The sequence below is a fragment of the Arachis hypogaea genome, chromosome 10, assembly GCF_003086295.3.
Source record: "Arachis hypogaea cultivar Tifrunner chromosome 10, arahy.Tifrunner.gnm2.J5K5, whole genome shotgun sequence".
Classification (NCBI taxonomy): domain Eukaryota; kingdom Viridiplantae; phylum Streptophyta; class Magnoliopsida; order Fabales; family Fabaceae; genus Arachis; species Arachis hypogaea.
Window position 1 is genome coordinate 2,873,447 of NC_092045.1, and position 25,421 is coordinate 2,898,867.

General features: G+C 30.3%; 3 protein-coding genes across 3 annotated transcripts; 2 read left to right on the top strand and 1 right to left on the bottom strand.

Moving 5' to 3' along the window:
- The first annotated feature begins 1,114 nt into the window (after positions 1–1,114).
- LOC112714631 (NAC transcription factor 25) lies at positions 1,115–3,060 on the top strand. The gene is made up of 3 exons (XM_025766262.3): positions 1,115–1,604; positions 1,676–2,013; positions 2,282–3,060. Exons 1-3 carry the CDS (start codon positions 1,442–1,444, stop codon positions 2,816–2,818), a joined length of 1,038 nt encoding a protein of 345 aa, XP_025622047.1. The 5' UTR covers positions 1,115–1,441; the 3' UTR covers positions 2,819–3,060.
- Positions 3,061–6,637: 3,577 nt separating this feature from the next.
- On the top strand, positions 6,638–9,290 carry LOC112714633 (enoyl-CoA delta isomerase 2, peroxisomal). Its single transcript, XM_025766263.3, has one exon. The coding sequence runs from the start codon at positions 8,360–8,362 to the stop codon at positions 9,086–9,088; it is 729 nt and encodes a 242-aa protein (XP_025622048.1). The 5' UTR covers positions 6,638–8,359; the 3' UTR covers positions 9,089–9,290.
- Positions 9,291–11,665: 2,375 nt separating this feature from the next.
- LOC112714634 (serine carboxypeptidase-like 31) lies at positions 11,666–15,669 on the bottom strand. The gene is made up of 9 exons (XM_025766264.2): positions 15,299–15,669; positions 14,740–14,847; positions 14,413–14,508; positions 14,218–14,310; positions 14,034–14,116; positions 13,070–13,339; positions 12,856–12,986; positions 12,098–12,199; positions 11,666–12,009 (listed from the first exon to the last, which is right to left on the bottom strand). Exons 1-9 carry the CDS (start codon positions 15,582–15,584, stop codon positions 11,751–11,753), a joined length of 1,428 nt encoding a protein of 475 aa, XP_025622049.1. The 5' UTR covers positions 15,585–15,669; the 3' UTR covers positions 11,666–11,750.
- Between the last annotated feature and the right edge of the window lie 9,752 nt (positions 15,670–25,421).

Genomic DNA, 25,421 nt, shown 5'->3' on the forward strand with positions numbered 1-25,421 from the left:
TTAAATTTTAAATTTAAAAACATAAGAATTTTAGTTATGAAAAAGTTATGTATTCTTCCTTTTTACGTGTGTGGAGAACGTGCCGTAGTTTCTTCTTCTCTAGCAGTCTCTTCCACTCTTTTCGAATTGACGCTGCGAATATCACCGCTATCCGTCGTCTAAAATGCAATCCAATGCCACCCAGCTGTCAAAAAGCGTCCGATGAAGACACCCCTTCATGCACGTTGTGTCCATCGCGCAGTTCAAAACCGCAATGGCCGCCGCCACCTTCAACGACGTGGCGGCCTGAATCCTCCTAGCCCTCGCTGTAGCACTCGCCGGAAAGGCCAATGGCAGCGGCGGCCACAAGAGCCCCCTGTGTCTGTGTGGTTTTTCTGTTTAGCTTGGCGTTCGTCATCTTCATGATGACGGTTATCCAACCGGCAATAAAGCTGGTGGCACAGGGATGTTCGTGGAAGCATGATACGATGGACGAGATGTATATCTGCTTAACCCTCGTCGGAGTGATGGTATCGGGATTCGTGACGGATTTGATCGGGATCCACTCGATCTTTAGCGCATTCGTGTTTGGATTGACGATTCCGAAGGGAGGGGATTTCGTGGAGAGGCTGATAGAGAGGATCGAGGATTTTGTGTCCGAGTTGTTGATTTTGCTGTACTTCGCTTCGAGTGGGTTGAAGACTGACGACTTTAGATGCTTGATGTTCAATTTACTAAATGATTATTTTAATTCTTAATTGGATGGTTATTTTGTTTGATTCAGTTTAAGTATATACAATTAACAAATGCTAGATAGTCATTTCACTAGGTAATCAGATGATTATTTTAATAACTACGTAGATGGTTGTTTGATGGCCAGTGAAAGAACTTCTAACACCGGAGAGGTGGGATGATTGATGAGGATGGGATAGTAGATGATTGGAAAAAGGGGAGAAAGAAGGTATTTGGGTAAATTCTATCGTTGAAAAATTTTTTTCCTTGTATTTAGTCAAATTTAAAATCCATTGTACATATTTTCAAAATTTCTTATTGTCTTTTTAACGAAATTCATTCTAAAATTCATTTATAAACATATTTATTTAAAATATTTTAAAGTGTAGATACTCGTATAAAATATTTTTTTATAAAGATAATAATTAAAAATTAATTATTAAATCAACCATTACATATAATTAAATTGATAATTGATCTTTTATACGTGGATGAGAGAATTTATTTACGGAAACAAAATTACTAAATTCCCATAGACACCTAAGCATTGGTGGTGTAGTAATAGGATGGATTTGATTGGGCACACGTGTGACAGCGGGTATTTTGCTGGATTTGCACGTGTGAGGAAGGCACCTCCCTTGGTCCGTTAGTACATTTATCTGTACCACAAAGTCCCATATACACTGATGAATACTCATCTATCTGATCCTACCCCACCCACGCATCACGCATGGATTCATGTCAACCCCAACTCCCACCGGGATTCAGGTTCCACCCAACCGACGAAGAACTCATCGTTCACTACCTCAAGAGAAAAGCTTCCTCTGCTCCTCTCCCCGTTGCCATCATCGCCGACGTTGATCTCTACAAGTTCGACCCATGGGAGCTTCCAAGTACCAATCCTAAATCATTCATCTCAACTTTCTTCTTTCCTTTTCATCTTTTAACATCTATCCATATACAGGTAAGGCCACGTTTGGGGAGCAAGAATGGTATTTCTTTAGTCCGAGGGATCGCAAGTATCCGAATGGGGCTCGCCCAAACAGAGCAGCTACGTCTGGATATTGGAAGGCCACCGGCACTGATAAGCCTATTATTGCGTCTGATGGCCAACACCGACTCGGCGTCAAGAAAGCTCTCGTTTTCTATGGCGGCAAGCCTCCAAAAGGGGTCAAAACCAATTGGATCATGCACGAATATAGACTCACTACTACTCATAACAATAATTCTATCTCATCAAAGTCTTTTCCTTCTCTTCCTTCCAATCTTCCTTCCTCCAATCAGAAGAAGAATTCCTTGAGGGTATCTATCGTTCATTTCTTTCTTACACATATTTTATTTGGATATCACTTATTTATCAACTTAATTTTTTCAGCCTAATAATTTAATAATATATTTTATTTTATATTTTTAAATATCAATAAATAATTATGATTACGAAAAATAAATTTTGATAATTCTCTAACATTCCTCTTAAATATATTTTGCTACAGTTTGATATTTTCGATTAAGCTCTTTTAAATAGTTAACTTTATTGTTTGTTTGGTTGGTTTTATTATTATTATTATAGCTTGATGATTGGGTGTTGTGCCGAATATATGAAAAAAGCAACCGTGGCAATTTTGCAAGAACAGCGTTGATGGAGCACCATGATCATGATGATGATGATGACAACAAGGATCAGCTTTCCGCGGAAACAACGAGTATGATAGAAAACATGTCCACTATGAGTCAGAATTCCAAGCCCACACAACATTATGGACCATTGCTGGTTCAAAACGATGACAACTTCTTCGATGGAATCTTAGCCGCTGATCATCAAAATCATCAACATCACAACTTGCCAATGAAGAGGGCACTGGTGAATATGAATAATTCGCAGTTTTGGAATGAGACAAACAAGAGGTTCCATTGTGATCTCAATAACAACACTAACACTGTTGCTAATATTGCTAATAATGATGAGGATAACACTTCCTTTGTTTCACTGCTTAGCCATAATCAGATTCCTCATCCTACTAACAATGCTTCTCTTCTTGGCCCTACTGTTGCTGATGGTGTTTTCAGGCAACACTTTCAACTTCAAACAATTAATTGGAACTTATAAATTAATTCTCATCTGACTAGCTAGCTAGCTATATATTATTATATGTAGTGTGATCAGAGTGGTCTAATATCATTGATTATATATACAGTACATGTAATTAGCTATTTTATTGTCACTTTTCTATTTGAAGCTTAATTAATTAAGCTATACAATGTTTGTATACAAAATATACTATTCTATGATGTAAGTATACCTATATACCAAGCTTATACAAAATTAGCTCTTGCATTTTGAGTAGTCAATATGCTGCCTCTAGTTAATTTACTATGTTAGCTTTCTCCCATGTTGTTAACAAAAATGTTTGGGGGATATAATTTGAAAATTATAGATAGCTATAACTTGTTTTCTTTTGTTTTTTTATATTTATTAATTACTGTTTGAATAAATATATAATATTAATTAAATTGAATAAGATAAATTTAAATTATTATTTTTCTAGTATTATATATTAGCTTAATGAATGCCAAGCAGTTAATACAGAAAAATTCAACAATCAACATAATTTATTATTTTTTATTAAAATTTTTAATTTTAAATTTAATAATTTATTAATATATTTTTAATTTATATTTTAATCATTATTAACTAATTATCTATTAAAATCAATAAATTTTACTGACTTTCTAATTCTACTGACCTTCTAATAATATTTTTCAAGTGAATAATATGCGAACAATTGATAAATTATTGGTAAAAATTCAGGTGCAGTCAATTTTACGTGAAGTTAATAGTTGAGAGCTGTCAGATGAAAATTTAGTCAAATCAATCAAATCATTTAAGGTTCTACCTATCAACTTCACATAAAGTGTCCACTGCACCTAGTTTTCACCTAAATTATTATACATGTTTGTATGCTTTCAGATAAGATAATTGGTCTTATTTGTGTGTATGTGAAAGAGAAAATGTTGAAACAGACAGAGAGTATAAGAACAACTAACTCTATCCATTATTTGCCATACAAGACGCCAAGGGAAGAAAAGAAGTATTATTAAATATATTACACTCGATGTTCATTGTCGATACTCGATCCTAAAATGATACCACGTAGAAAAGTAAGAAAAGTAAAGGGCTATATTGATGGGATTGTGACAATACAAATAATAAATTCCAATAACGGGGAGATGAGATTGAAGCCTTTAGCTAGTAATGGTGAAAAAAAGTATCTTTTTGACACGAAAGTTTCAAATTATAAAGTTATTCAAATTATGATTTCGAAAGGAGAATTCTTTTCCCATATTTAAATATTTATTATCAACTTAAATTTTTAAAATAAATAATTTTATAATACGATATTAGAAATATAACAAAAAAAATTAAAATCAGTATTTATTGAAAAAAAAAAGACATAAAATAAATAAAAAATCTATATAAAAAATGTACATATATCTTTTAAAATAAAAACACACATAAAAGATATGTTGAATATAATTATTCACGTGCTACTGGTTAATCAGTCAAAATTAGATTAATTTTCAAAAGTTATTATTAGAGTCAAAAGGTATGAAGGTATTATTATTGCGGTCATAGGATGATGCTGAACTCTACTCTTATTTTATGGAATTGGATAGCATAGCAGAAAACAGTGCATGTCCCATGTTCCTTAATAATATTGAGTCTCAATAAATTGTGTGACTGTTGAGTGGGAATCTTCACATCGCTAGCCAGCTCCATGATGCGGCGGCCACCACATCGATTCCAGAAACTAATTTTAGTTAATGGATTGTATCAACACTTAATTTTGATGTGACATATTAAATACCAAAACTATATATAAATTCAAATGAACCATATTCGTCTCCTTGGTGTCCCACTCATCGCACAATCATATCTTATCAACAATTCAGCTCGACAATTTTTATGAACGAAACTATTATTCGTAGATTAAAATTAGTTATTAATATATTTATATATAAATATATATAATTTAATTTATTTTTAATATATATTTATATTTTAATATATATTTAATATTAATTTTAATATACATATAACATAATTATTTTATCAAATATATATTAAAAATTAATTATTAAATTAATTATTTATATAAAATATATTAAAATATAAAATATAAATACATATAAATATACATTAAAAAATACTATATATATAAAAGTTAATTATCATATATTATTAGTATAAAATAATTTTATACGTATATTTAATTATATAATACTATATTAGTAAAAATAACTATTTTTTATATTGATTATATAAATAATTATTTAAAAAATAGATATAATTAAATAACTGTATATTAAAATTAAATTTATATTTATTTTGTATTTTATAGAAATAGCTAAACTCTAACATATCATATTAAAATTAAAATTAAGTAAGTCAGAATTTTTTCGTGCTAATAAATTATTTAAACATGTTATTTTTGAAAGATACGAACTTGAAATAAATTTTTTCAAAGCGAAAAAAAAAAGTTGGTGGCTGCGGTGCAGCCAAATAAATAGATGAAAATATTCACAAAGGATTATTAGTTAGTATGATAAGAGAAGATTAGCGGCTAACTTTTCTACCTAATGACGTTTGATTATTCCGGGTCATAATCGTGTATTTGATTTAATTGATTATTATATATAAAGATTAGATTTGTTGATTAAAAGGCCAGCTCTTCAGTGTGATATGTTTTATCATTTTTCCTATATAGCTCTGTAATGTATCGCCATTGCATTGGCTCCTTAGAAAGCACCAAACTTAGTTGTCGACTTATCCCTTTCGTTGAATATAAGAATATCTCTAATGTATCGATATATCATTGGTTATTAAAATGGGACCAAAATTTATTGTTTAATATGTATAACATTTTGAAACTAATTTACGTATTTGAGTGTTCTGACCTAGCAATCATCTCACTTGATATGATATGATGAGAAGATGTATTGTAAAATAATGCTATAAGCTTAATTACTTTACATACCAATATGTACTTCTCTTCTTCTTAGTTGTTGCGCTATAATTGATTAGTGAGAGATATGTGAGAGTGAGATTAGAACATATATAACAAGTCAAATCATATTTTAAGACATTTTCATGTGGCAAATTATATTTTCAGAAGATTATAGGTTTAATTTTTATGAATAATAGTATATAAAAGTCAACCATTTATCTTATAATAAAACAAAATTAAATGTTTGAACATCTTTTTTATATAGTGATAATATATACACAAGATTTTGAAAATTTTATATTTATATATAGGTGGAAACTCATGTGAAAACTGTTAGATGAAAATATAGTCAAATCAGTTAAATTATTTAACGTCTCTCAAATATCAACTTCACGTGAAGTGTGAAATTGACTGCAGCTGAAATTTCACTTTATATATATTATCTTTTAAATTCATAATAATTAATAAGATGTTCTTTAAATAATCTGGATGTGTTTATAAAACAATCTATCTAAATGAATAGATTTTTAAGTAATGATAAGTTTATTTTATTGAATTAGAGCACTTGGTCATAGCATGAGAAAAGAAGGGATTTTCCTACAAAACATAAAACTGATGATGATCTAAGATTTTCTCTGAGAAGATACTGAAATTAAGCTAGTTGAAATAAACCTAATAAATAGATTGGTAATGGCAATGCATTCAAGTTGTGCACAATTGTTTTTCTTTAAGCAACCTTTTAAGTTCGAGTTCTATGAAAGTATGAATCTAAAAATTGTTCGTTGATACAGCTAGTTCACCATGATGTTGATATTTTCAGCTTGAGCAGAATTTTAATTTATTTATTTGTTCTTTTTCTTTTAAAAGAAATTGATTCTCTTCTTCCCCTTGCTCCCTCTTTGCTGTTGTTGTTGTTTTTTTCTTTTTTTGTAGTATTATGGAGGCCCAAAGGCATAAACTATATAAAGCGAGAGCAGGTTAAGGATGAGGCCCATATAGGAGAACATTGGGCCCTTATGGTGGTGTATTTTTCGGACAAAATGTACCCTGGATTTTTAAAATGATTTTTTATTTAAATGCATACTACCCACCACAAAATGATAGAATTGTGGTCCAACTGCATTCATTTTTAAGAGGGTAGCTGCATCCGTATAACCAGCACATGTATATTAATTGAAGGAGTATTTGTATACTGTATATAATGGGTTATTTATTTGGCTCAATATGAGTTAAAAAATAAATATTTAAGATAAAATATTATTAATTTTTCGAACACAATATATTCATATTATCTAGATAATAAACATCTGATATCCTATTGAATCAAACATCTCTAAATTTTCATTGTACACATTAAACATATACTTTATTGGCTCCCTATAATTTCTTATATTAATTATTGAGATTGAAAAGAGATTGGGTTTTAAAAAAGAAAAAATTCTAGAGAGGCAATAACTTTATTAAATCCTGGCCAACATGTAACCAGCAAAAAAAATAAATCGTTGTATAAAATCTCATACTATTAAAATTATTATTGATAACTCTTTAGGGTGTGTTTGGCAACCACGTTCAAAGAGAAAAAGTACGTTTAGATATCTTGAAAGCTGTAATTTTTGGTTTGGCAAATTTTTGGATCATGAACGCAGAAGTGATTTTGCATTCAAAACCACGCTTTCAAGAAGCAACAATTTTAAGCTTCTGCGTTTCACCAACGGGTTTTTAGCCATCAATACTCAATCTTTATTTATCTTTTACCAATTTTATCCTTTATGCATACTATTATATTATTTATATTATTTTTGTTTATATGAACTATCTTTTTCTATTATTTACTATTTTTTTATTAATTATTTATTTGATATTATACACTTTTATAATTATAATTTTTTTTGTATTTTTTTTATTTTTTTAATATAATATATTGATCCTATTAAGAAAATAAATTAAACAAAAAATGAATTCTAAATAATAATAATAAAAAATTATAACATACTAAAAAAGAATACTAAGAGTACTAAAAATATACTATATAAAAAATATCATAAAATTTTTTTTGATTTATTTTAATTACTACCAAAATAAATATTTAATTTTTTATTATTTTTAGTACTCTCTAAATTTATATTTTGTTAGTTTTAATTAAAAGTATATTTTGCCAATTTTTATATATTATTTTTATTTTAGTGTATAAATATTAATTTTATTATAGAATTAATTAATAAGATCTATTTAAATATCTAAATTAAAATAATATACAAAAATTATTTAAGTTGATGTGTATTTTAGTAATTTTGTTTCTAAAAGTGATTTTGAATAGTGTAATCCAAACAACATTTATTTTACTATAATCCATTTTGATATAAATATTGCCAAACATAAATCACTTAACACAAACTTACTTTTCATCAAAATCAAGTTTGCAAAATCAATTTTATTCAAACTCCCGTTTGCAAACTGTAATCCAAACACACACTTAATGACTACAAATCACAAAAATGACTGTACTTATAGAACTTCTCTTTAAAAAATAATATTAATATTAATTTAACTAATTAAATTCAAAGATTAGAGAAGGGACTATAAGAAACTCACTTTGAAGATGTAGTAGCTATTACGAAACTCATTCAAAGTAAGAGATAGAAATGTGTTCTCTCGAGAAGCGTGGGACCCTTTTCATTCTCACTCTCACCGGCGCCGACGGTGACGACCAACATCGCCTAGGCCCGCAGGTCATCGCCTCCCTCCTCTCCACCCTCTCCCGCATCGCCGCCGAAGCCATCCCGGGATCTGTTCTCATCACCACCGCACACGGCAGGTACTACTCCACCGGCTTCGACCTCATTTGGGCTCGGAAGGCCGAATCCGGCGCCGCCGCCGCCAATCGCCTCCAGTCCATGGTCAATTCCCTGAAGCCCGTCGCAGCGGCTCTGATGTCTCTCCCGATGCCGACAATCGCCGCCCTAAACGGCCACGCAGCCGCGGCTGGTTTCCTTTTGGCGATCTGCCACGACTACGTGCTGATGAGGAGCGACGTCGGCGTGCTGTACATGCCGGAGGTGGACCTAGGGCTTCCGCTGCCGGATTACTTCGCGGCGATGTTCAGGTCGAAGATAAGATCTCCGACCGTGATGCGGGAGGTGGTGATGAGCGGCGTGAAGGTGAAGGCAGCGGAGGGGGTGAGGATGGGGATTGTGGATTCGGCGCACGATAGTGCGGAGAGCGTGGTGGAGGCTAGCATGCGCCTTGCGGAAAAGCTATCTCGTAGGAAATGGGTGGGAGACGTGTATGCTGACATAAGAAAGAACTTGTATCCCGATGCTTGTGCCGTTTTGGATTTACCCCTCAAACCTCTTTTGGTTTCTAAGATCTGAAATCTACACTCTCCATTTTATTTTCTTACTTGTTACCGTACTACTTTCAATTATTATTAGAATGAATAATATTTGTTTATGAAACTGTATCATATGATGTGATAGCATGAATAATGTTAAATTATTGTTGAAAGCCCTACAAAAAAGAAAAAGGAAGAGAAAAGAAACACTATCTAATTTAAGGAGGATTGGATTTTGGATACTTATTGGTTCCTCTTCACGTACATAAATTCTAAGATATGTCGTTTTTCCATAGCATTGAATATCGTGCGATGCCATGTCCGGGTATCTATCGTTACAGCTAAATTATAATTTTAATTAGTATGTATTTAATTTTAATAAGTAAATAAATTTGATTTACCAATTATCACTAATTTAAAGATTTTTCGTTTATTATTCGAATCAAATTTAATGATAATATAATATTTAATTTATTTGAAATTTTTTAGAATTAAAATAAAATATTTAAAATATTAAAAACTAAATTAAAGAATTTTTTAGAAAATCAGTTAAGAATATAACTAAGTGGAGTTAACTAGTAGTTAAAAAACAGATTAGTTACCAAAAAAAATAATAATACCTCTCTACTATCCTAATTTTCAGAATTTCAAAATTAAAAATAAAAGGAGGTTGGTTTGAATTGGTTTATATTATAGTTGGCTTTTTAAATTTTTTTTAAAATTAAAATTTGATTTAAATATTAAATACTAAAATAATATTTTACTTTTTTAATTTTATTTAAAATAAAAAATGGCAATACTATTTGAGAAAAAAATTAAGAGTATTCATATTTCAAAACTAATTATTTGTCACTATAAATAAATAATTTTTAAGGACCACCAAAATAAATATAGTAAATAAAACACGAGAAACATTGTCTAGTCTATATTATTCATTAGTGTTATACATACAATAATATACTATGAAATCTTTCATTCTAAGAAAAAAAAGTGTTGTGTTATTATGAGCAGTAAGCTTGAGTTGGTTTTATTAATGTATAAATATTACTAATACTTCCAGTATTTTCTATTTTATTGAGTATTTTCTATTTTATTGAGTACTAGTAATACTTCCAGTATTTTCTATTTTATTGAGTATTTTCTATTTTATTGAATACTGTGTCATATTAATAGATCATAGTTGTATAATAAAATATAAAAAGATAGTTAGTATAATTTTTTTTTTGCTATAAATAGCTGTATAGCTTTTATCTCTATAAAGATATGATTTCTTCACTAATGTAATAAACACATTTTTTTCTTTTTTTTTAGCTGCCATAACAGAATCTGCATTTTTCTACTAAGAAATCCGCAGCATATTTCTACATGAAGATGAAATTCGAGACCAAATTGAAAAACATCATGAACACTTAAAAAATATAATGCTTCATGTGTATAGAGCCTCAGGCCTTATGTTCTATGGAGAATATGAACCGGAAGAAGCTAGAACCTTCTCAAGGAGACTACTATTATTTTCAGCTGGAAAAACTAATAATGGAGATCAAAGAGAGGTGAAATTAAATACAAATGATTAAAGACAGGTATTTGCACATTCAATTCCTCTCTCATGACTGATATGTTAGAATGCTTGTGGCTAAGACTGCAATCATAATCCCTGTTGCAGTGTTGCTATATGGAGACTGAGGTAATTGAGGGAAAGAAGAGCGAGTTCCTTGAACAACTATGTGCATTGTCAAATCCTAGTAAGAATCTCTATTTGTCATGCTTCAAAGTCTTTGAGATGTTCTACAATAACTCTTCAAATAGATTTGACTCTAACATATAATTATCTAAATCGAATCGGTAATCGATTTAACCGATAAATCACAGATTAAATTAATTGATTGGATCGTAATTAAATAATTAAATAATTATATAAAATTTATTTTTTTATTTCTATAATAAATGTTTTTTTTAATTTTATTTTATATTAAATTAATTATTATTTTCAAATTTTAATTACTCATCAATTAGTTTATATTTATTATACTCTTTAAATATTTATAAAAAAAATAACAATCATAGAAATAAAAAATATATTGTAATTAAAAAAATATTGTTTTTCTTTAAATTTATAAATATAATTTAATTTTATTTACGTAATATATTTAATAAAAATTATGTATAAAATTAATATTTTTTAATTTAACTTAATTTAATTTGACTAGATCAATTTAAACCGATTTTAAATATATTTTATCTGATTTGATTAAATTTGGCCGAATTAATTATTTAACTAGTTTAAATAATGACTCAACTCAGGATTAATGACCGAGTGACCAAGTTTCTAATCAAATCGAGTCGGTTTAATAACTATGTTCTACGTTGTTAGAGCATATAAAAAGAGTAATTTACCTTTCTCTCCCTCCATTGCCAAACAAGACACTAGTCACAAAAAACTCATCAATTTACCTTCCTCTTCCTCTTTGCAGAATAATATTAATTAGACTATTTCCAAAAATAATGCATACAAAATGCTCTTTTTGGCTTTTAAGTGTAACCACATTATTGGAATGAGAATGCTAATGTATTGATATATAGGTGACTAATTATATAAAGATGGCGACATAAACACGTGTTATGTTAAATAATAGTTACATTATTGGTAACATATATATAGTAAGAGTAGTAATTGGCATAATAATAATAAAAAAAAGGGTTGGTCATGTAGATCTAGTAGAGGGTGGAGATTGTCCAAGAAGGAAGGAAGAGAAGAATGCAAGTGAATTGCTTGGTTTGAAAGAAGGGACAGCATGGCCAGCTCCTCGAAATGTTGCAAAAGTGAGACCCTCGTATTCTTGATACCACCCACTAACCTGTTTCTCATGGTACCATGGCCTCCATTGCTTAGTGATTCCCAAACCCAGAATACTTAAGCTGTATCTTGTAGAAAGCACTGGCACTCTTCCATCTGTGTCTCCACTGCAATAATAATCATTCCTATTATCTTACTTAATATAATGTTCTATACTACACTATACTTGATTTAATTTAATTTAATTTAATTTACCTATAAACCCAAATCCTAAGTCCTCCTGAAATAAGCTTCCTGTATATTGGGATAACAGAGGCCTTTGATTTGTTCCAATTCCAACTATTGAATATATCGTTGCTGCATTTTATTAATACTTAAAACAATATCAGCAAGCTTGTATTTGGTTTAATTCAAAAATACTATTTGCACAGCTACTAAATTAATTATATATTCCTGTATAAATACATATATCATTGGGTGAAGCATATTTTTATTTTTAAAATTTGTTAAAAATTTTAAAAATATTCGTAAATTTTATTTTGTTTTAATTTTGTCTCAAAAGTTTTCTATTTGCATCAAATATATCTCTAGCAGCTATTTTTTTCAAAAAATTTAGGACCAACTTGTTGGGCCGACCGTAGAGAGCTCTCGACAACCGGGGAGACTTCGGAGAGGAATCAAGTAAGAGAACATAAGATGAGAAGACACCACATTTAACTCAAAACCTTAAGATGCCAAGTTAATGGGTCTCTCATCTTATAAACTCCTCACTCTTCCATGCTTTCTTTGATGTGGAATTAACTTCAACACTCCTCACACTTGCAACATTAACACAACTCAGCAACAATTTCACAAGAATAATATTCAACATAAGTAAATCAGACGTAGTTGTCATGCATTATTGTTGGTCTTAAATTTTTTAAAAATTTAACGGTTAGGAGTATATTTAATACAAATTAAAAACTTCAAGAATAAAATTAATGTAAAATAAAATTTAGGATGAGGTGAATTACTTGCAAATAGTCCAATTCTTGAGAATGAGACCATCACTGGCATGGAGAGCTTTCTGAACATCTGCTCTATTGTAAAAGGCTCTGGCATAATTATCCAAGCATGGATCAAAACCTCCCATCATTCTACGCATCTATAGTAATTAATTTCCACGTCCAAATTAGTTACCATGTGTTGGGGAATATGATTTTTTAGTGTATGAAAAACATGACTAACCTTGTTCCTAGATGAGTGCTTGATTTGATGATTTGAAAGCGCTGTGGTGGCAAAACAAACAGAGGTGTAGAGGCTATAAATATCAATTTGGTCGTATTGCTTATAAAGTTCATCAAGTCCATCACCACAATCTTTGTTTTTATATGGATCACTGAAGTTACAACTTCTTCTTATTGTTTTGTAGGTTTCATCAGATATCACTGCATGGCTCCAAGCGTAATCAACTTGCCCTAACAAGTCTTCGGGATCAGATGTTTCAGGATTCCCCAACTGTTCAATCAAATATATTATCTTCAAATAGTGGCGGTTTAAATCAGTCGCAATAATAGTGTAAAGAGTTTTACATGAAAAGAGTGTTCCAATCAAATATTCTTCAACTGAAACTTCAAATCATACTTAGCAACAAAAGCAGGTGTAGAATTTTCTCAGCAAACATGCATGTTTAGTAATTTATAGTAGAAATTGATGTGACTTGTGAAAAATAGATATTTTTTCTTAAATGTTGAACAAGAGAAATATTCTTTATGCTCTAACTACTTTATTTTTTTACTCTCTTATTAAGTAGCGTTTGTTTTGAGGTATCGAGACAGAGATTGAGACACTGAGATTCAATATCATATTTGTTAGTTCAGAGATTGATACTAAAATTTCTGTTTCTGTCTCCAAAATTTCAATATTTCAGTACCTCTAAAAAGTGGAGACACTGGAGACTAAAATTTTTAGAGATATATACCTAAAATACCTTCATTTCAACTAATTGATTCCAATTTTACTCTTTGTACAAATTAAATTAAAGTTTCATTCTTATTTTAATTTCTGTCTCCCACTTTGCACCAAACTGAATACTGAGATTTATTTCAATCTCTGTCTCTTAACCTTAGTATCTGTCTCTCAGTTTCAGTCTTTCCGCCTCTGTCTCTCCACCAAACGCTTTAGTTTTATTAGCACTCATGTAGAATCTTACCAAAATACCCTTGAGATTAATATGAAGGGAAGGGTCATCTTTCCTATCATATATCAGTTCTGCTAGCTCAGGTACGTACTTCCCTGAAAAAACATGTGTTTCATGAGTGATCAATTTGTTAGACGTACAAAAATAAATTAAAGAAAGGTCCAAAAATTTCAAAGTATGTTATTAATTTCAGTACCTGCATAGCTCTCTCCTGCAATATAAAATGTGCTTGTTCTATATGATGGAAACTTGAGAAACCAATTGTGCAGAAAATTGTAAGCATCATTAGCTGTTAATTCAAAACAATTGGTGAAAGCACAAAATTAAAATTAATTATCATCACATAATATATGTATGAAATATGGAAGCATACACATTATTAAGCACTGACCTGTGATATCATCATCCAGATTTTCATAGACCATAGTTGAATTTGAGTAGGAAAAGCCTACTCCAACAGGAGATTCCAGGAATAACATGTTGGCTTCTGCATTGTTATAAAATAATTTCACACAAACCAAGAACTTTAATTAGATATATGATGGTATGTAGGGACATACATAACACTTGTTTAATTAATTTGTGTGGCTCATGGTCAGAATTTTAATGAAATAGAAAGCAGTGAGGTGGACTGTGACAGAAGGTATATATTATATTATTATATAATATAATATAATCCATATGATATTTTTTTGTATTAATTAATATGTGGTGGTACCTTTGTTCCAAGAGTAGTTATTAAATTTAAGGCCCTTGCCATCTGTGTCCACTAAAAATGGACCAATCTCTTGTGTTGCTCCATATCCCACAGAAGAGCACCCAGGACCTGCAACAATAAAGCACCTTGTCACCTTGCCACACAACATTAATTAATTAATTAAGAAATACACCAAATTAAACCATCACCATTTTATTTGAACCTTTTTCAAATAATTTATTGTTTGTTTTGACAATGAGCTTACATAATGAGAATATAATAAACATAAAAATTAGAGATAATACTCAATTTGGTTCCTGAAATTACACTCGAGCCTCAATTTAGTCCTCAAAGTTTTAATTGTCTCAATTTAGTCCCCAAATTTTTCAATTGACTATGTGACGGAAATCACTGTAGGGACTAACGTGATTAAAATTTGAAAAGTTCAGGGACTAAATTGAGACTTGAATGTAGCTTCAAGGACCAAACTGAGTATTTTCTCTAAAAATTATTTCAATAATGCAATTGATATCAAAGTTATGCATGTACATGTACATATATGTTGTAGCATTATTATTACCTCCATTGAGCCACAGCACCAATGGTTTATCTTGAGGGTTGGTGATGGCTTCAAAAAACCAATAGAAGAGTGCTCTTCCTCCATTATTGGTGTCATCACTAACCGTGACATAACCAGCATAGTGCTTGAAATCTACAAGAGGCTGGCCAGGCAAGTTAGTCACAAGGTCATCAATGGCACTGTTGTTATCTCCTGCTGCTACTATTTCATGTTTCAATGATAGAAAAAGCATTATTATATATATATAACCCAAAGTAGTAGTACTCTCTACTATAATGTTATCCATACTGTATGGAAATTGGAAAAAAAAAACTCACAGCAACAACAAATTAAAATACTATTATAGATTGGTTCCTTTAATTATGATTATTGGAACTTGGTTGATGATGGAAATGAAAGTGAAGAATATAGAGGTATTTATAGTGAGTGAGGAGTACACTATTAGGGGGTCAGAGTGTCCTACCTGGCAATATATCTTGGTCACTTTTGCTCAAGTTTGATCCATATATTTTGAATATTGATATGACATTTTTCATGGTTGTTAGGTAGCTTCTAGAGCATTCATGCATGGACACAGGAATGGGTGGATGGAGCCTCCAATATTGGGTGCTTAATTATTTGACTTTTTATAGATATAATAATTCTTTATCTATTTTTTTATCGATTTAAATTTTTTTAAAAAATAATTTTATAATATGACATACTTAAAAGAAATCATATTTAAAGGAGTTAAAAATATAATTTTGTAATATATATAATCATCCATATACTCATAGTTATAAAAATCGAACCGACCTAAGCGGCCGAATAAAAAATTGGTGAATTGATTTTAAGATTGGTCCATACCGGATATAGGACCGGAAAAAAAAGAACCAACAAAAATTGATTTGACTTTGTTGGTTTTGATGCAAATTGGTAAATCAGCATATTTATGTTCGGACTGGTTCGAATTTTCTTTTAAACCCTCAAAACCATGTAATTTTTTTTTTGAAAAAAAAAATCTGATTTTTCGAGGAGTCTCCTTCCCCAACCTACTCTCTTACTCTCAAACGGCAAAGGTTAGAGGCAGAGTTCAAACTTCAATACTTCAAGCCCTCAACCTTCTCACTCTTACAAAGCTTTGCCAACACTGCATGGTCGTCGTTGAGCCTCTTGCCAGCTCCTCTACATCATCGCGCCTCTCACCAGCTCCCTTGCATCACCGTGCCTCCGTCCGTGTTACGTCTTCCCTACATCTACCAATTTGTGGTTCCATTCTTCTCATTGTCCTTATTCAATGTGGCTCGCTTTTTTGTCTCCCTCTTTTATGCGTAGTATACGCGTCAAGGTATCAACTCTTTTGAAGTCATGGAGGAGAATTTTTTTTATTTTTTTAATTATTCTATATTAAATTTTAATAATTTAGGTGATTGTTATCTAGTAAATTTAGTGGAAGATTTTTGTTTTTTTTTTCTTTTGATTTTTATTATTTAGGTTGATTGATGCTATTTAGAGTTGATTTGTTTTATATTGTTATTGTTTAGGATTGATTTGTTCTTGAATTCTATATTAATTATTGATTGATGCTATTTTTTAGCTATATATATATATATATATATATATATATATATATATATATATATATATATATATTTATTGTAACACCCTACCATACTTAATCTTATGCTTAAGTCATAAGACTGAGATAGTGAGGTATTACGACCTCTAAGAATATATATATATATATATATATATATATATATATATAAAATAATGGAGAAAGAGATGCTTAACTAGGAATCTTGAAAAACGGATAAAATAAAATTGCAAAACTCAAAAGCGCAACCCTCAGAAAACGTGGTTACTTGCGTGAGAAGAAAACTAAGGTTCAATAACATATATGAACAGATGATACGAGTAGAAAGCCAAGAATACAGCATAACTAGCTCTTGACTCAGTTTGCGAAAGCAAAGCTGGCCAGAGAACATATACGTACATATATATACATAATAATAACCCAAAAGAACATGTTCAAAACCCTAGTTCTCCATAAAACCTCTAGGAGGTACAAAAACAAAGTATTCATACTTACAAGAAGAGAAACTATACATATATATACATCAAAATAACAAAAAAAGATCCCAAAATAAGCCACTTCGCCGTAGAACCTTCAGATGCCTGCCAAGGAGCCACTTGACCTGCATCTGAAAAAAACAACAACACAGTGTGGGATGAGAACTGGAGGTTCCCAGCATAATAAAGGTGCCACGCAGATAATATATAAGGTCCTGAGAATGCCAAAGGCAATCCTAAAACGTCGACTCAAATTATAAAGCTTAAATTTCTAAACAGAAGTCATAAAGAGGGGTGGTCTTCTAGGGAATTCTAAACCTAGCTTAAACTTTAACCTTAACTCTAAACCTGTTCACCTTTCCTTCGTACCTCCATCTTTGATGATTTGCATAGACAAAATAAACAGATAAGGCAAGCACAGGTAGAAAACAAGTAGTTCAAGTAACAATTACAACAATTAGCATAACATAATTAATTAAGCATTCTCAATTAAGGCATAACAAACAAAGCACACATATGCATATGATGAATGTCTATCCTACTGGCCGTGAGCTCACGTGTCGGTTACTTTGCCAGAACACGACACATCTGGTAGCTAACCCAGACATTGGTCTCTAGGTTATGCATCTCCAGGAGGATCATAAACGAAGGAGAGTGCCTTTCTACCTTCTCCTGGAGGTTTCACGAAGGAGAGTGTCTTTCCACATCGAAGGAGTGTGCATTTCCGCCTTGCAACCAGAAAAGAACGTGGGGGATACAATACGAAGGAGAGTGTCTTTCCACCTTCCCCACATCCACGTTACGACAAGAGAGGGAACTTCCATCCTCAACTTGCCATCCGAACATATGTTCAAATTAATTACGCAAGCGGGATTACACCCATACTTTGCCACTCTGACCATTTCGGCCACACACAGTCATCTTAAATCTCATCATTTATCACATCATGTTCTTACATTCATTCTTTATAACCATAGCGACGTATATTCATTCAGCTTCACACCATTTCCTTCATAATTCATCTTGTTCACCCTTTTTCTTCATTTTCAAGTTATCTCAAATTCCTAACTTCAATTATCTAATGGACTCAGTACTATACACTAAGTCTAAAAGGAAGAAAAATGGAGGTTTAGAAGTAAAAATCCGGTTTAAACAACCAAAATCCAGGTTGCAGCAAACAGAGGCCATGCGTATGCGTGAGTCATGCGCACACGCGCATGCATGGCTTCTCGCGCATGCGTCGTCAAAATGCCACGCCACGCGTACGCGTGGATGGACGTTTTTCCAAAATTGGCAGAATGCCAGGAAGCTGCTATAAACCAGATTTTAACACCTGCATCACAGTTTTATATACCAAATTTTTGTCGTCCATAACTTTTTCCACAAAATTTCATTTTTCACAAAATTGGTATCGTTCAAAAGCTTATTAAACCGTCTTTCATTTGAAGCAAACCTCATTTTCATCCAAAAATTGAGGAGAGAGTTATGAACTATCAAAATTCATCAAAAATAAGTTTTTACCAAAATTTACGGAACCTCCATTTTAACCAAAATCTCATTTTCAACCAAACATTTCACAATCAAGGCATACCAGTACTCAACTCCATACCTTCCATTCATTTTACAACACACCACACCAAACATTCTCAACCATTCAATAACTCTCTACATATACACATATATTTTCACAATTCCAAATCCAAGTCAATGACAATTATGCTCATGTTTAAACCTAGTTCCCTTATCACATATACTAACATATACATTTAACTCTTATTCAATAATAACCAACAATAAATACTCCACTTCACTTTCATGAGTAACTCAACATTTACATCAAGGATTTACTAAGTAATATCAAATATGCTAAGTCAACCTCCATCAAACTCAATTAAATTCATCATCAAGCACCAACTTCACACTTACAACATCACCATCAATCACCACTCATTATCAATATCATGTAATAAATCCATCAAGGTTGGTAAACATTAACATATACGCATATTTCAACTTATCCTATAGTTCTCTAGCCTAAGTTTTCACAGGACATTACATATTAAATACGCGAAACCTAAACCATACCTTGGGCAATTTTCACGTATTTCCCGAGAGAACCCACTTAGGCAAAGGCAAACCCTCAATACCGAAAATCAGCTCTATCGCCAACCAAGATCTCAATCAAGCTTCCAATGGCTCTAAAAATTTCATATCATACATACATACACACCTATATATATATATATATATATATATATATATATATATATATATATATATATATATATATATATATATATATATATATATATATATATATAACACATATATACCCACAATTCAATACCCAAAAATACTTAATCAATGAATTAGTTAGGTTTTTAGGATTTTCACCTTATCAACGAAAAATTGGGACAAGACTCGATAAGTCTATCAAGTTAATTCGATCCTAAACACCGAAAGTATACAAAATCTCTAAACACCGAAAGTATACAAAATCTCAACACCAAAGCCCAATAAATTTAGAAGGGAAAATGAAGAAATTGAGGGAAAAAAACTTGGCTTCCTTACCTTAAAATATTATGGGCTTTGTAAAGTTCGATGCTGCAGTCGCGTGGCCGCAAACAGATCGTCAATCGGAGTTCGAACAAAGAAATTACAGTGATTTGAATGTGGATTGAGGGTTTGTGCTTCCTCCACCATCTCAAGTGTATTTCAATATTTCCAGAGTGAATGAGAAGAAGAAAGGAAATAAGGGGCTGTGTCCTCTTTAATGGGCTGGGTTCGGTTGGGTCTTGGGTTCATTTTGGGTTCGGTTCAATTGATTCGACTCGTTCGGCCCAACTTTGGAGCAAATTCTTTGAAATTGGTCTCAAAATTCTTATTTTAAAGAGTTCTATCCTATTTTAATATTAGATTTATATTTTTAATTTTTCTTATTAAAATTTAATTTATTGACTAATTATTCGCTAATTTTCCGAGGTTTACATATATTGATTTATACCCTGGTTGATTGGAATATGCAATGCATGGTTAGATACTCTGTGAATTAATTAGATGATATGTTATGTGAATTGTTGATTTTTTTTATTAGATGATTGGAATACGTTAAGAGAAAATATAGAGAGACAATGACTCAATGAGTTTAGTATACAATGTGTACATTAGGGGTAAAATTGAAATTATAATTATTTAATAATTAATTTTATTAATTTTTGATAATTTCTAATCTTAAATTTTTAAAAAAATAAAGATTTGGTTATGGGAAAGTTGCGTATTCCTCCATTTATGCATGCGAAGAATGCGCTGAAGTTTCTTTTTCTCCGACAGTCTTTTTCACTCTCTCTGTACTGACGCCGCGAAGATCACCACCGTCCGCCGCCCAGAACGCAACTCGACGCCGCCCAACAATCTGAGAACGTCTAACAAAGACACGCTTTCGCGCACGTTGCGTCCGTCGCGCAGCCCACCAATGCGGCGGTCGTGCAGCCCCCCGACAGCTGGGTGGGTTTCACCGTCCCAGCATCTTCATTCGCAACATACAACGGGTGGATATGGTACCACGTGTACGGTAATTTAGAATTCGGGGGATTGCCTCCGGTGGATGTGGTGCATTGGATTGAAGATATCAAGAAGGCGAGTGCTTTGTTTTATGGTGTTGCGGAGGTTTTCGGCCAACTTGGCTTTTTTGAATTTCGTTTTCCTTACGTCTTCAAGGTATATAAAATAACAGACGAATTTAGATGCTGAATGTTCAATTTACTATGTATATAGATGGTTATTTTAATTCTTAATTGGATGGTTATTTTGTTTGATTCAGTTTAAGTATATAGTATATACAATTAACAAATGTCGGATGATCATTTTACTAGATAGTTAAATGATTATTTTAATAACTACGTGGATGGTTATTTGATAGCCGGTGAGAGAACTTCTAACGCCGGAAAGGTGGATGTTTGATGAGGGTGGGGTAGCAGACGATTTGGGAGAGGGAGAAAGAGGGTGTTTGGATAAATTCTTTTGGTAAATTAGGGTTGGGATGGTTAATTTTTTAAAATAACTGTTTGGGTTTCTTTTTTTTTTCTTGTATTGGGCTAAATTCAAAATCCATTGTACACATTATCAAGATTCTTCATTGTCTCCCTAGTGGAGTTCATATGCTGATTGATTAATAGGTTATGTGATAGTGTGATACTATTGTTAGACGATAGGTTATGTAAATTGATTGATTTTTTTTTAAATGATTTCATCACATACACTACTTGAATTTTTTTTATTTAAGTGAAATCGGGTCAACCGATTCAACTAATGATTCATTGACTAAATCAATAATTCAATAGTTTGGTCAATTCGATTGTCGATTCAATTATGACAATTATACATATATCTATTTTTATCGACTTAAAATTTTTAAAATTATAAGTATTTCAAAATTTGTATAACTTAAAGTGTATAAAGTATAATTTTTGTTATCTAAAAAAAATTATCAGGAATAAATTAAAAATGTAATTTTTTTCCTATAAATTTAAATTCTTAAGGATAAATTAATTAAAGATGTACTTTTTTTTATCTATAAACTTAAATTCTTAAGTCATATAATTTTATGACACCGATATCGTTTATCAATAATCTACATGATGAATTTGATAGACATCATAGTAGTTAGTTATTGATTATTTTATTTATTTTTTATTCATGCACATGTAATAAGAGTAAATTATCTTTTTCAAGAGTAAAGATTAATTGAAATTATGTATGATATGATCGATTGTCCTTATTATCTATACCAAATAGATGCGATCTAGATATGTAGCTAGGTATGCATGATTTAGAATTTGTTATAGGTTTCATTTTAGATTTCCTTTAGCAAATGTCTATAATAATTTCAAATTAATTAACAGTACTATTATTGCTACATCCATAGTTACGTTTGAGCAATATAAAATAAATAAATAAATAAGAAGGAAACAAACGAACCAAGAGGCACTTATTAGCATAAACTGAACATATTGATCTTTCATTTTAATGGGAGACATACCAGAACATATGAAGAAAAAAAAGGGACCCAATAGAAACTCATTAAGAGAATAAAGGTAGAAAAAGCATGTGACAACACTGCATTAATTAGATTTATCATATTTGTATCTTATATAATATATCTTTTTTGGAAAGAGATTCTTTCAGCTGAGATTGCACCAATTTTTGTTTCTTAGTTTTATTCTAATATTTATTCTCTCTCCAACAATCCCATCAAAATGGTTTCGAAAATTTCTTTATTATTGGGCAACTGATTCTATGATGTAATAACAGCTTATGATCTCTCTAATTAAAAAGGCTGGAGAATTATTATGGTTCACTAGCTTAGCTACCGTTCTTGTTTTGGAATCGATTATGTTCTAATAAATATCATACATTTCATCATAATATAATTACAATAAAAAATATTTAATAACAAAAAAATTAAATAAAAATAATTAAAATTGATCTTATAATAATTAATAAATATTAATACTAAAAAAATAAAAATTGTTCTTATTTTATTTAATAATAATTAATAAATATTAAATAAAATAAATTTTAACTATTTTTAGTTAATATATTTTAGTTACTAAATATTTTTTTATTGTCTGATAAACTTTGATAAGAAAAGCTTTATCTTTCGTTAATTTAAAAAAATAAAGCTTTACATCCAAACAAAATATTTAATCAAATTTAACCAAATTATTATAATAACTTTTTAAATTATGCACCTCTTTCTCCTTCTCTTTTTCCTTCTCCTCCTCCTCGTCTTTCTAATTCTGGCATGCAGGTTTTTCTTCTTCTTCCCTTCTTCTTCTCCTCCTTCTCCTCCTTTTTTTTTCCAATGTTGCGTCTTCTTTTTCTTTTTCGTTATCATCATTACTAATAACACCAATATTTTGCAAACATCTTTATTAATTCTGATTTTTTCTGCTGCCATCATTAAATAATTTCAGTTCATTTCTTAATTTATTTTAGTTCATTTGTGTGTTAATTGAGGTTCACTTGATACTGCTGGTAAGTATTGACCAAATTTTTATTCATTAAGTAATTTTAGTTTATTTTTTAATTTAATTGAGGTTCATTTGGATCCAAAAATGAATTCGATATGTTTTTGTTAATGATTGAGTCTTTTTGACTGTTTGTTTAAATTGAACTAATTCGGTTCATTTGTGTGCTAATTGAAGTCATTTGATGCTGCTGATAAGTATTGACCAAATTTTTTGTTTCTTAAGTAATTTCGGGTTATTTCTTAGTTTAATTGATGTTTATTTGGATTCAAAAATGAATGTGTTTTTGTTGATGATTAAATTTTTTTTACTGCTTGTTTAAATATAAATTAATTGAATGAAATAGAGTGAAATCTAATACAATTGAATAAAGTGATAATGAATAATTTCATTCGTCTTTGTTAAAAAATTTGTCAATACTTATTAGCAGCATCAAGTGAATCTCAATTAACACAAATACATCAAATTCATTTATGGGTCCAAATGAACCTCAAATAAACTAAGAAATTAACCAAAATTACTTAAAGAATAAAAAAATTTGTCAATACTTATCAGCAGCATCAGGTGAACTTCAATTAATACACAAATAAATCGAAATAAACTAAAAAATAAACCGAAATTTTTTAATGATGATACCAGAGAAAATCAGAACCAATAAAGATGTTAGCAAAATATTAGTGTTGTTGATGACGACAATAAAGAAGAAGAAGAATCTATGTGTGCGAATTTAAAAAGAGGAAGAGAAGGAGGAAACGAAAAAGGAGAAGGAGAAGACGGAGAATAAGAAGGATATGTTTTGTGTTATTGAAACATGCATGTATATATACTGGTATAATGAAAGTGATTTTTGTTGAATTTAGACCAATTTTATTAGATTTAATTGTCAAAAATATTTAAAGAAGAGTGTTAGGAGTCAGCAACTTTTGGATTTTGTAACAATCAATTGGTCATTAATAGTATTTTAATTGGTATGAGATTACATCTAATAATAAAAAATTACTCATTTTTTTATGGTTAAGTGATTACTACAAAATATAAAAGTTATTGGCCTAAAATTTTCCATATTTAAATACGTAACTGAACTAAATTTAAAAATCGTTCATATTTAATTCGACAACGTTAGGAAGAAAAAAAAACGTTAATTAATATTCGATTATGTCTTACAAGATTGATCTTGATTTGGTTATTAGAAAGAAATACGTGTCTAACTAACATTGACCATGTATATGTGTCAAGTTCTTTTATTTTCTGATTGTTAATGGTGCATAATTTCATCCATATATTTGATAGAATATCGAGGTTCGCATTTTCTAATTTTTCCCAAAAAAGAAGTATGATGAATCAATTTTGCTCATCAAATCATCGCTATGACATGTAAATGGAAATTCTATGGTTGCAATAAGTTGTCTATGCTGACTCATATATGATTTGGTATATATTTGACCGCATTATGCACAGAGATTGTGAACTGTGTATTAATTTATAATTAGTTTGCATAAAGATATATATATATATATATATATATATATATATATATATATATATATACACGATAAAGCATGGACTAAATTTAGAAATGGATTATTATTTTTTATGTAGTGGCGATAATAACTAGCTTTTTTTTTTCACAGGTAAAAATATATTTCATTAAAATAATGAATAATGAAACATAAGAGTCCAAGTCAGGACAAGGTAATGCAACGGTGGAGATCTTCCAAAGACACATACTTGATGAATCATTTAATTGTTAATAACTAGCTAATGTAAAATAATTTTGCATTGTTAATTTTTTTTTTCTTTAAAAAAAAGTCCAAATTGTTATTGTTGGATTTTGCCGCAAAATTTTAAATTTGGCGAATTTTTGTTTAAAACTTTTTTGACTTATTACTATTAAAAAATTTACTCTTAAATCTATTAGTAAAATCCGTCGTTAAATCTAATAATATTTGATGTATTTTTTGTTTGGTATAATTATTAATATATACTATATATATTAACAAATAAACACTACAAAAAATATAGTTTTATAGGAGTTTTATAAT

Excerpts from the sequence above, each read along its gene's own strand:
- LOC112714634 (XM_025766264.2), bottom strand. The coding sequence starts at position 15,584 with ATGGATAACATTATAGTAGAGAGTACTACTACTTTGGGTTATATATAT. Across the intron at positions 14,311-14,412 it reads TCTGGATGATGATATCACAG|CTAATGATGCTTACAATTTT; the intron begins GTCAGTGCTTAA and ends TTGAATTAACAG. Across the intron at positions 12,010-12,097 it reads CTTAGGATTTGGGTTTATAG|TGGAGACACAGATGGAAGAG; the intron begins GTAAATTAAATT and ends TTATTATTGCAG.
- LOC112714633 (XM_025766263.3), top strand. The coding sequence starts at position 8,360 with ATGTGTTCTCTCGAGAAGCGTGGGACCCTTTTCATTCTCACTCTCACC.
- LOC112714631 (XM_025766262.3), top strand. The coding sequence starts at position 1,442 with ATGGATTCATGTCAACCCCAACTCCCACCGGGATTCAGGTTCCACCCA. Across the intron at positions 1,605-1,675 it reads CGACCCATGGGAGCTTCCAA|GTAAGGCCACGTTTGGGGAG; the intron begins GTACCAATCCTA and ends ATCCATATACAG. Across the intron at positions 2,014-2,281 it reads AGAAGAAGAATTCCTTGAGG|CTTGATGATTGGGTGTTGTG; the intron begins GTATCTATCGTT and ends TTATTATTATAG.